Source organism: Etheostoma cragini, chromosome 1 (assembly GCF_013103735.1).
Source record: "Etheostoma cragini isolate CJK2018 chromosome 1, CSU_Ecrag_1.0, whole genome shotgun sequence".
In the NCBI taxonomy this organism is placed as follows: Eukaryota; Metazoa; Chordata; class Actinopteri; order Perciformes; family Percidae; genus Etheostoma; species Etheostoma cragini.
In genome coordinates, this window is record NC_048407.1 from 15,915,000 (window position 1) to 15,928,072 (window position 13,073).

The 13,073-nt window shown below is 40.2% G+C and overlaps 1 protein-coding gene across 3 annotated transcripts in view; it reads right to left on the reverse strand.

Moving 5' to 3' along the window:
* Positions 1-13,015, reverse strand: part of LOC117950641 (ephrin type-A receptor 6-like) — a 55,327-nt gene extending 42,312 nt beyond the window's left edge. For all 3 annotated transcript variants that reach the window (XM_034881935.1, XM_034881926.1, XM_034881961.1), the window contains exons 1-2: positions 12,472-13,015; positions 3,297-3,361 (exon numbers count right to left, since the gene is read on the reverse strand). In XM_034881935.1, coding sequence (XP_034737826.1) covers positions 3,297-3,361; positions 12,472-12,550 — 144 coding nt within the window. In that variant the 5' untranslated portion in view covers positions 12,551-13,015. The remainder of the gene's footprint in view (positions 1-3,296; positions 3,362-12,471) is intronic.
* Between the last annotated feature and the right edge of the window lie 58 nt (positions 13,016-13,073).

Here is a 13,073-nt window from a genome sequence, read left to right on the forward strand (position 1 = left end):
TGGGGTAAGGACTCACCCCCTACCCGAAGAAAGCACTCCATCGGTTTCCTGCTGAGAACCATGGCCTCAGATTTAGAGATGCTGATCCTCATCCTAGCCGCTTCACACTTGGCTGCGAACCGATCCAGTGAGTGCTGAAGGTCACAGGCCGATGATGCCATCAGGACCACATCATCCGCAAAAAGCAGCGATTAGATCCCGAGCCCACCAAACTGCAACCCCTCCCCGCCCCGACTACGCCTCGATATCCTGTCCATAAATATTACAAACAGGATTGGTGACAAAGCGCAGCCCTGGCGGAGGCCAACCCTCACCTGGAACGAATCCGACTTACTGCCGAGAACCCGGACACAGCTCTCGCTTTGGTCATACAGAGATTGGATGGCCTTGAGAAGGGACCCCCTCGCCCCATATTCCCGCAGCACCTCCCACAATCTCTCCCGGGGGACCCGGTCATACGCCTTCTCCAGATCCACAAAACACATGTAGACTGGTTGGGCATACTCCCGGGCCCCATCCAAGATCCTTGCGAGAATAAAGATCTGATCCGTTGTTCCACGACCAGGACGGAATCCGCATTGTTCCTCTTCAATCCGAGGTTCGACCATCGGCCGAACCCTCCTCAGTTGAGGTCAGCAAGGTCCCATCCTTACTGTATACAGCTTGAATGATTCCTCGCTTCCCCCTCCTGAGGTGGCGAACGGTTTTCGAGAAGCACCTTGGTGCCGACCGAAAGTCCTTCTCCATATCTTCTCCGAACTTCTCCCACACCCGCTGCTTTGCCTCTGTCACGGCAGAGGCTGCAGCCCTTCGGGCCCGTCGGTACCCTGCAACTGCCTATGAAGTCCTCCGAGACAACATATCCCGGAAAGACTCCTTCTTCAGTCGGACGGCTTCCCTGACCACCATTGTCCACCAGGGTGTTCGTGGGTTACCGCCCCTTGAGGCACCTAAAACCCTAAGACCACAGCTCGCCGCCGCAGCTTTAGCAATGGAAGCTTTGAACATTGTCCACTCAGGTTCAATGCCCCCAGCCTCCACAGGGATGTCCGAAAAGCTCCGCCGGAGGTGTGCCTGCTACACGTTCTGCGATGCCCTGTTACATCCTGCTATGCTCTGCGGAGCCCTGCTACGTCCCGATGTGCCTTGTCAAGCTGCACAGTGCCCTCCTATGTCATGAACTACTAAAATTTTACTACATTTTTTTGTCATTGTTCCATTATCTTTTTAATTGTGACTGTTATTGCCACTCTTCATTTCAACCCCAACCGGCCTGTCAGACAACACCTACCAAGAGCTTGGGTCTGCCAAAGGTTTCTTCTTAAAAGGGAGTTTTTCCTCGCTACTGTCGCACTGTTGCTTGCTTTGGAGGAAACTACTAGAACTGTTGGGTCCTTGTAAATTACAGATTGTGGTCTAGACCTAAACTATCTGTAGAGTGTCTTGAGATAATTTTTGTCATGAATTGATGCCATAAATAAAATTGAATTGAATTGAATTGAATTGGATGATATATTAATATACATTATATGACATTATTAAATGTTTAAAACTGATGCAATCCTGTGCAAGCAGCATTTTACTGTCGTAGCTGGTTGAGCCGGAGCTAATTTATGGATACACTCAGCTCAGATAGAGATTAGATGATTATTGGGGTAGGAGAGAAGCAAAAAACTATGTTCTGCCACACAAATTCCTTTTAGTCTTATCTCTGGTCTTTTCTTTTTTTGAGCAATATTGAATCATCGTACCTCTTTTGTCCTCAAACAGTTATTAAAATGAAACCATCTGAGAAGTGTAGAGGGGGAATGTCTCTTTGGTGGAACTGTTAACAACTCACGCACATATACAGTATATACATTTTCAGGGTCACAAGCCAGTTGGTTGGAAACCACTGGTTTTATCTTAACAACCTCTGTCCACTGGATTTTACTTTGTACTGCTAGAGAAACAGAATAAGGGTGACACATGACATCCACTGTATCTAATCTTACAGTGGTGTCATGCCTTTACAGGTACACTGTGATATTGTTAATTATTGTACTCTTTGTTTACTCTGTCACTCTCGCTAAAGACGAGCAGGCTCAGGCAGCCATCAGATATCCTGAAGCTGGATTGGGTGTTTACATGCCATCGTACTCCTGTTTCTCTTTGAGAAAGCAGGATCACACGTTCCGGTTTTTCGAAAGTAAAATAATGATGTATCTGGGTTCCTGTAACAAGGACAAGACAAGCATGTAAACCGGATTTTAAAATGCGACCTCCAGAAATGGCAGCTCTGTTTGCATCTAAGTTCTCGTATTGGTTTAAAGTATAGCAACAGCACATTTTATTCCTTAGATGTTACCAAGATTTTTCTTCTAGACACCTGCACGTCTATGTTAAAACTGGGCTAAATTTAGTGTAAGCGGGGAAGTTAGTGTCATTGCTAATCACTCTCCCCTGTGCTTGTGGTGGCAGAGGCCCAACATGTAGATATATTCTACAATCACATAATAATCCATTCTACATGACTTGGCTGCCTGAATATCATTTCAATGGGAAGCAAATGTTGAAGTAAAGCATTAAAATGCTGTTGAAACCGTTATATGTAACTTGAATGTCTTAACTGTTGCCTTTTCAATCACATTTAGTTTTAGTTTTAACCCTGACATATAGGGATTTTTTGACCTGTGCAAATCACCAAATCAATGCTTACTGCATGACACATTGGTCTGAATACTGTCAGGAAGTTGGCATGTAAAATATTTAAACTGCTGGCTGTATGATTTTTAATGACCCAGGTCCTGTCTGTCTAACGTGTGTGTAAAAATTACAACTTAGACTACTCCGTCTCAAGGATTCAGTTTTTTGAAATAAAAGGTTGTAAAGAAACAACAAGTGCTTAAAGCTTTAGTGCATGTTTTTTTTTTTTTTTACATTAATGAATGTCCGTTACATTCAAGCCATTGCCAAATGAGTTGCCACAAAGGTAAGACTATCAGCACCATACAACTATCTCTTTATTTCTCAGTATGGCTATGTTAAGATCGTTTGCGCACAGAAACTCACGTTCAGATAATTACCTCTTCTGAACAGTCCTTTATGTTTTTTGAATGCACTGTGCTCTCCTTGGCTACTGGCAACTGCGTGGAGGAGGGATGGGGGTGGTGCGCGATCAAGGAAGGCTTGTATCATGTGGACATGCTGACAGTGTTGTAGTCATTACTTAGAATTCCTCATGGAGGAGACAGAAACTGTGCACTGTGACTTTAACAGTGAATACTCATATTTTAAGAAATGCTAATGTTACTCACCCCATTGACAGGATAGGTCTTCCAATCTAGTTCTCCTAGCACTGTCGCAGTGTCCAATAGAACCACTAGAAAGAGAGAGACACAGAGAGAGAGAAAGAGAGAGAGAAAGAGTGAGTGGTGCAAAAAAAGTCATTTAAAAATGGAGGAGAAAAGTTGGAAGAGTGAAAGAACTACAGTATAAGCACAAAGACTGACAGGAGAAGGCAGACAGGGGAATAGAGAGAGAATTTAAAAAGAATAGAAATGGAGGCGACAAAATGGGAGGAGAGCACACAACAGTTATCAAGCTGTCAATGAGGAGCTGACAGAGCTGTAAAGCCCTTATCAGAATCAACCACCTATGAAATAACGGCTCTTAGGAAAGTGCAGGAAAACAGCAACAGTAACATAGATTCGCCCTCTATCTGGAAGTCTAGAACATAAGTACTCTTTTCTCAGAGGTCAGGAGTTTTCTGTGCAACATGACATCAAAGATGAGGTAAAGATGAATGAATGGGAAAGATGGAAGGACTTTGAGAACTTTCAAAACTTAACTAAACTGAATGTGACTTAATTAAAACAAATTTAAGACAAATAAGCCAACCTTTCTGAATAGGGACCCCTTCACTAGCAATAACACATTGTTTGGAGTTAACTAAAAGTCCTCCTTAGCTAATTTATCTAATTTTGTCACTTAATACCACAGCCCAGTATCCCTAGACACTATGCCCATTTTGGATGATTCCTCACAATTTATATCTAGTTCAAATTATCAGTGCCAACGCAATAAGTCGTGTGCCCTAGGCTATGTGAAGCGTAACAATAAGTAACACTCTGGAGGTTTGGACGATGGATGGGCGTTTGCTCTTTTGTGTCTTTCATGCAGCAGACTAAAATTTGCCTCTCATCACATACCTTCAATTAAAGCGTGACTCTTGCCAAAATGCAACCTGTGGTGGTTTTGTGAATGGATAAAACTTAGTTCCATATAAATTCACGGTTAATACCTTGTTTTGACGTTAGTGAAAAACAACATTTACCTTGTAGTTAAAAAGGAGCCTCATATAAGATGACATTTCCTCCTATGGAGTACCAACACATTCTCGCTCCCCCCTCACATAAAATAATAATATTAATAATAAAAAGCTTGAAGAGGTGCCTTTGTCATTGTTATTGCCGCTAAAGGTCACCTTTAGCGTCCACTAAAAATCTCCTTTAGCGTCCACTAAAAATCTCCTTTAGCGACATATAACACACACTTGGTCATCTCCTTTAGCGTCATAAAACACTTGCTTAGTTGGGACTATTGGCGTCCCTTTTGATGCTGTTCGGTTAAGGAAAAACTTGTGGGTGGGCTTACGTTTCTGTGACTTGCGGTAACGGGACGGTTGGGTTTAGAAAAAGGTCGTGGGTGGGCTGTGACACATAGGAATAATGGGCCGGTTAAAGAAGTAAGTGTCTTTCCTGACACGCTGCAACAACGGGACGGTTAAGGACACACGCAGGACACTAACCCTACTCTTCTAGGTGGAAGTCCTGTGTTTGAACCGTCCAACACCCCGGCCAACCTCCCTACGCAGAATTTTCCCCCTTACATACTACTCGCTTAACCCCGTCTACATGCTGCTGTCCCCGGGTACATTCTACACACACGCCAAACGGTGCCTTTTTCATTGCATAACAAGCGGACAGCCAATGTCCAAACATCTGTACTTTACGAGTTTGGAGTGATAACAGGTTGGGAGTCTGTTCATTTGCATTCGGAAAGCGAGACTTTCTGACTGGCAAGATGGCAGCGAGAGGAAAAACCAACTGCTAAAGTGAGGTGTTCAAAACCTTTGTTTTTAGTAAACTCTGTGTACACAAACAATGTTCTCAATGCTAGAGTTCATGTGTAGAGCCTCTGATGGTACTTGGAGAAAAATGTCATGTTGTGTCGAGCCTTCTTAGTGTTAGTGTTAAAAATTTGGATGTTGGTGCGAACTAGCACTTCTATTCAAAAGGCCATTTGACCGAAAAACGAAAATACGGTGAATTTTAAAAGTGGCGCTTCCATCGTAATTATGCTTTTAAACCAAAGTTTGACTCAGGTACATTCACAAAAAGACCATAGATTGCATTTTGGCGAGAGTTACGCTTTATGATTTGCTGTTTAATCAACCACAGCCATTCCCTAAACTTAAACTTACAGTATGTGTTTTAGTTGCCAGACTGACCACACTTTATTTATTTGCCATGAACACAATCTTATTTTAACCATATGTAACCATACCATAGTTGAAATGCACTGATACTATAGGAATAAGGAATTAATTTTAATTAAGAATCCAATTCCACAAGTGGCCCTTGTTTAGAAGAAGTCTCCCAGCTAACCCTGCCTTGTACTGACCAAAGTTGGAGAGAGAGTTATCTAGCTCATGTGATCTTACCCTAGATAACAAAGATAGTGAAGAAGTATGATGTCTCACTCTGTATCTAAAACAGAGACCTAAACACACAGGGTGAAAACAGGATCTGCGGCAACATGCAGTACAACAAAAATAGAAACTACTCTGCTTCACCTCTGCTTTTGGTGGCATTTTTTCTGTCCGTGATTTCTCAAAGAGAGAGTTTGATGAAGGGGTGTCTTAAAGACAACAATACAGTACAACAGTATCATATTAAAATATCCTCGCTCCACCATCTTGTGGGCCCCAAAGGCACTTACCATCTTCTAGAGAAAGCAATGTACAAAAACTGCACCAAACAGCTCTGTTGTAGTCCAGCTTGAACGTGCATCACCTTGTAACACGTCATAATGCTCACCTAACTGCTAACGTGGCACGCCCTCATACTCTGCAACTGACAAGCTAGTTGTACTTACTGAGCATGTGCAACTCCCAACAAAGATGGCACAGAAGTGTGATTTCTCACTCTGTAGCTAAAACAGAGAGCTCAACACACAGGGTGAAAAGAGGAGCTGTTTCTGTTTCTCGGCCAGGTCGTGCCAATAATTTATGTCTCTAATAACTAATCTGACACAGTCAACACTTCAAAGTGTAATCTAATCTCAGCATTAGTGTTTGGTGGTGTTGTTTAGTGTTGTCTAGTGTTTTTGTGTCAGCACTTTAACAACTTTGTTTCTTCATGTGTGTGTGCGTATGTCCGTGACTACATTGTTTACATAGAAGTGTGACATTCTCAAGCTGTCTGCACTCTGGTCACGGCTCAGGCATGAAGAGAGCCATTATCTGGCCCTTGCTGAGCCCCCTAAGCCAATTTGATATGATGAATGTGCAATTTACTTTGTCTCCGCACAGCCAGTTAATTACAATCTCTATCAATAAAGTGCGTCCCACTTCAGGGGTTGACATTGTAGACCAAAGAGTCACATCTTCAAACGACCTGTCACTCCAGTGTATGGCAGATCTGGACTAATTTAATGGGGTGGCTTTTGTTTTGAGAAAAAGTCAGATAACCACAGAAGATACACTTTAGCGAAACTAAATGAACCACTTCAGTATTTACAGAGACTTCATTTAGCCTTGATCCTCTGCTGGTAATTAAGGGCTGTATTATAAAAAATTGGCCTAGCCTTTGTTTAAAAGGAGGACATAGAGAGCGGGAGGGAAGGAAAGCAACTGTAAGACAGACAAAGAGACAGAGAGATATTGATTTTTGACAAAATTAGAATAACTATCTTTCGTAATCATGAGCGATGGTCCATTACGTGTTTGACAGCAGCAAACTTTTTTTTTTCTAACTCCCTTCACTGTCTGTCACACACACACACACACACACACACACACACACACACACACACACACACACACACACACACACACACACAGTAATGTAGTCATAAAATAATTAAATTCGTGCCTTTGGAGCCCGGAAATAATAGATGACCCAAGACCGCAGTACTGAATTTGATAAACAGATTTTCTCGCCGAAAGCATGCACACACACACACACACACACAAACACACACACACACACACACACACACATATGCCGACGGGTATTTATCAGGAGGACATATCACATTACTCTTGTCTCGGTATTGTGTCTGGAAACATAATAATCAGCAACTGTCCTAGGACCATAGGAAATTATCACATTTTGGAAAAGAAGGTGGGCACAAATATTCTTTATACCAGTAAATTACCACAATTTGTCTTGGGATATCTCATTGATACACTTGCGCTGATATTGTCCAAACACTGAATGCTGAAGCTAAACTCAATGTATTCAGTTGTTTTCAGCATTGAGGCTCCCATTAATAAAAGCACTGTTGCTCAGTGTTGTATTGTGTGTTTAGTGGTTTTAACAAGGTGCTGGGTAGCAGATTTAGAAACTTTGGAGAGAACCAGGCCAGCTGTTTAGTTAATCCTCTCCTGGTTTTGCTTTGCCAGACCTTCTTTCACAGCGCTCCGGGTGAGAGTCTGGCTGGTCTACACAGAGTTCCTGGATGGGACAAAAATGTGCTCTGGTCTATTGGCATTTCTTTAAACCAATCACAGTATTCCTCATAAATTCACCAGAGTTTAAAATTCCAACATGAAAAAAAAATACAACATATTCATCCGGTGGAATTTCCTGTGGCACCAGAGCAATCCCTGAAGTGGAACGTCAAGGATATAGACATCTCCCACCTCATAGACACGAGTGTGGTATCAATTACCTAATCTATTACCACAATTGCCAACTGACTCTCAATCAGAAAAATTATCTGTGTATTCCCATTAATATCAAACTATTCCTATTTCATCTTCAATCACATGGATATCACAAGACAGTTATTATTTTCCTTCCTATTGTGCTAGATTTGTTCAATATATGATTCTCATTACTCATAGTAAATACAACAAATCTTGTTTTGTGTCAACCAATTGACTTATTTCAGTGTCCAGCTATTATGAAAAACCTCACCTACCCACTGTGCATTTATAACACAGATCTCTTCATTGCGAGGTACACAGCCTTTTTTGAGCTGCGGCACATGTATGTGGGTGACATAGGAAAATGTACATGTATATCTTCCCACTCAAAAGCTATTATATAATACTAATTTAAAATACTCAATTATTTAAGTATTTGGCTGAGGATTGTCAAGTAGACAAGCACTTGGATGAGATCCCCCAGAGAGATAGGAATTTCTGTATGGGCCCTTGTTTTTTTTTTTCAGTTTCCAGGATGTGGTTTAAAAAAGCCACTGGGAGAGGAAGAATCTTTATTTTCTAAATGATAGGATAATAGAAGTCGACAGCAGTTCCCCTGATCATGACACAGATGATGCTGTACCCTTGTATTAAAAGAGGAAGACAGTGCAGCATCTGCCAGAATGCTAATGCTGTGTTGGAATAAAATGTTACAGAGATGTCAAACCTCTTCTTTATAACAAAGCAATGTTTAAGTATTAAGTCGATTGAGTGATACGTTGATTGATCCGTTGAAATTGATTTGTGTGTGAGCCACTCATCAAGTGAAAATATGAAGTACTTGCCAGATAAGGCTTCTCAGATGTGGGGATTTTATTGCTTGTGAACTGAAAACCTTTCAGACAAAATACGCATTTGACCGTTCACTAAACCCCTCCCCCACACCATGATCTTCCAATCGTAGGTTAGCATACACGACAAGGGAGTTAAGCTCCAACCAAAGAGAAAATCTTTGGCCAGACACATTGGTTATTCTTTTTTCTTTTACAAAGGGAAATCATATTGTTTCAAAATACAAACAACAAAGCTAAACATTGCCACAGTTTATGTTAAGAAGATACAGAACACTTTGATGTAAAAAAAAATTCCGATCATACTTATATTCAGAAGTCGATTTATATTTTCTTTTATGGGGGACAGACCTATTTTGTTCACCGTCCGTACACCGTTTTGTACAGCGTCCCCAGGAATGACGACTCTTTTTAAATACCTCTTAAGTATATGGTGTAGAGAATATCATAGATCTAAGACCAAACTTGCAGAAGCTCCTTTAACACCACAGACAGCGTCATAGATTCATCAACACACAGCACAGTTAAGTAATAATAAACAGTACAAAACCAGCAACATAAGTCAATATAATAAGTGAAAAGGCTTGTTTGTGAAGGACACTGAAAGGATGGTGTGTTATTGTTGACTGCAGTATAATGATTAGAGGTGGGCTTTCAATGTAGATTTAAAAATAAATAAACTGAGTGAGCTTATTCTTCTTAATATAGATGTAGTGGGAGGCCATTCCAAAGATGATGGGCACGGTAGGAGAAGAAAAATGCTCTCTACTTTTCCTGGTACAGCTTTCTTACCATGGTCAGAAGCAGTAGTTTGATGCAGACACCAGCACACAAGTAGTCCTATAAACCTCAGGCCAGTTACGTAGGCTACGGCGTAAGCTCTGCGTAGAGCCCATGCAGAACCATAAATATTGCTTTAGGATACTAGTATTTTAGAACCATGGTCAGGGCCATATTCTAACTTGCATAAACTCTCGCCTCTGCACTCTCTGCTACTAGGTGATGGAGACCATGGGCATGCATGTTGGTCATTTTGCTAACAAAATCACCTACTGTGTAAAATACTAGAACTAATGTTACAGTTCAGTAAAAGAACAATGCTGCTTGTTTATTTCCATGTATTCTATATGGTGAGCCGGTGAGGATGCTGACCTGGGGCTTTTAGTACAATCAATGCATTAAGACCCCTTTTACAGGATTCCCCTTTTGAAACAAGTCAGCTGGAAACCTGTGAAAGTGTTTTCAAATAACTCATGGAGCCAACGTTAGAATAACTAGCTACTTAGCTATCGTCAGCCAATGAAATTGGTCGTGACAGGACTATGTCGGAAATGGAGAATGTTGATAAAAAAAGGAACAAGAGTTTTTTTTTGTGGTAAATCTGCCACCATTATTGTAATCTTTTATATATGTGTACAGGCTTGACAGATGCATAGCGCCAGTGCATTTCAGGAGGCGGGAGCTTGGCGAATGGTCAATTTTAAGACATCATATAACTTCAGTCAAGAATTTACTATTATCTGTGACATAATTTATACCAAATTACTTTGTATTGACCACAAACAGCTAAATGACAGATAAATAACTTGTAATATTAAAACATCTAATCTATCTCACTTTCTCAGTCTGAGGGGACACACACAAGGGATTCACATTCATTAGAAAACTTACTTAGATAAATTGCACCTGGCTTTTTATACATATATATAGTATATATATAGTTCGTATATTTATCTACTTTATACTGTATATACATACAGTATATATACATATATATATATTAATATATATATATACAGTATATATATATATACTGTCTGTAACAGCATAGACCTTATATATATATCTAAATATATCTATATAGATATGTATAGACATATATATACATATCCATATAGCTTGTATGTACTGTCTAGTTTATTATATTATATATAAGCTGGGCTCTCATTATACATTAAACTCGTAACATTGTAAAATTGTTTTTTTTCAAGTTTTCCCCTGTGTGCATCACCTCCAATTGTAACCTGTCACTACCACAGGAAGACATGCATCCGGTGGGAAAAACTGAGCGCACACACACACACACACACACACACACACGCACTAACATGCACTAACACACACATAGACACTGAAAAATGAAGTGAAAGAGACTTTGACATTTGGCTAGTGAAAGGGCTTCTGTCGTCTCTGAAAATGTGTATCCTAAACATTAAACATTCAACAAGGAATACCGAACTGACCTCTGCAAATGTGCAAAGTGGAAGATGTCAAGAACAGATTACATTGTGGCAACCATATCCACGTGACTTATGAGTACTGAGGGGAGATACAATTATTATGTCCTGTGTTTCACATACCTATGCAACTGCACACACTGACTATGTGACTGGAAATTAATCATGAAAAGTGGAAAATTATTCTCATGCATTTAGGGAAAACTACTGACTCGAAATATTATACTACAGTGAAGTAAGTGTAAAAATTGTCAACGATGAATCCTGTATGGTACAAAATCCGTTACATTTACAGCCATTAATGTATGAACTCATCATAGAAGACAGAAATAGGCATCTCAAAAGTACCAGTATAGCTGCCATTTATTGTGACACTCTGAGGTCTCTATCGCTGTAGCAAGGTTTCTATGCAGAAACATTGTTCAGATTTTGGAGGTGAAGTTTAATGTCAGAGCTTCTTCCATAATTTGACAGATGGAGATTCTGTCTGTAACAGCATCACAGAACTATGGGTATGCATTTTTGTTGCATTTTGATGCTCTAAATGGGTATTCCAATGTGTATTTATTTTAAATTTAAAAAATAAAATGAATATAATAATTTCGGGATTTGCAAACTTCACAGTATCAATGTTTAAATTACAATTGGTTTTTCTACCAGAACCAAGATTGATTGGTTAAAGCAACAAATTTAAATGTTTGCATGAAATTTGAGGCTATAAATACATGTATATTTTGGGACAGTCTCAAAAAAGTAATTAAAACATGGTAACCACTGCTAGAATGAATGTTCAAGGGCACAGATAGACCATTCCATTCCCAGTCTTAGTCATCAAGATAAATACTGAAACCAAGAATGACATCTTTTGGTTTAACCTTGCATGCATTTTGAAGGTGCACATGTATAAATGCGCAGTTCGGATTTAGTTTAGAGCCTTCTAATCTACTTTAAAAGAGGTTGAAAAAGTATCAAAAAAATTATTTTTTACTGTTTAATGTTTTAAAGTGGTGTTGTGTAAGATATACAGTATCAATGACTATAGAGATACATCTAAAGAAACCATGACTGACATCTCTTGGTTCAGCCAAGAAATTAAAGTTCTTAAATTCAGAAGCTGTGCATACATGTCTGAATGCGTTTTCTGTTGTTGTTGTTGTTGTTGTTGGACAAATCCCAGATAGACCCACTGTCATCTATTGTTTAAACCAAGAGACATATCTTCGTTCAACCAACAAATTGGTAAACAGCAAAACACCTGAAGTCAAACACATTAGTGGTGCCATTATTATACACATAGCCTCGAAGTGAAGGAGTTCCATTCTTTACATTATTTAACTGCAAAAACATTAAGTTACCTTGTGTTTTGCACGTATTGGGCCGAGCAGAGGCTCAATACAGTTGGGAAATACTTTAAAATGGTCAGATCCTTGACCAATGTTTTTGTTTTTTAGATGCTGTCTGTACTCACCTTGGTTTGCGGTTCCCGGGTCCGACAGAATACTTCTAAGCAAGAACAAAAACACACCGTATTTCCCTCCGGAGCACATCGTTGAGTCAGACACAAGTGCGCTCTGAACTAAAACGCTGCACAGACTCCTAAATAGATCCTCAAAATGAAAAGGTAAGGAGCTTTCATGAACGACGCTCAGAAATCTTCCACCTATCCAGAGTTTTTATTCATTCATTTATTTTGCATCCATCCCGAAACCTTCCATGTGGAGACGGGCAGATATGCGATGTAAACGGCCAGCCATTGCGCACTAAAATAACTGACCGATTGAGCTGTAGCAAGTTAAAACATAACTAAATAAACGGAGGATTAGTTGTTTGGAAACCTTAAACGCTGACAGGTCCGAATAGAGAGACTATCCCAAAAGCGAACTTCCCCGATGAGTGTGGTAAAGTCAGTCTGTTTGCCATTTCATGTTTTTATTCCAAAACAAAGGAATGATGGAGAGAAATGGGAAAATCCCGGACTTCCTGCCTCACTTTCAGCCAGTGCATCCCTCACAGTGTCTGTATCACTGCGTCTCTCTCTCTCTCTCTCTCTCTCTCTCTCTCTCTCTCTCT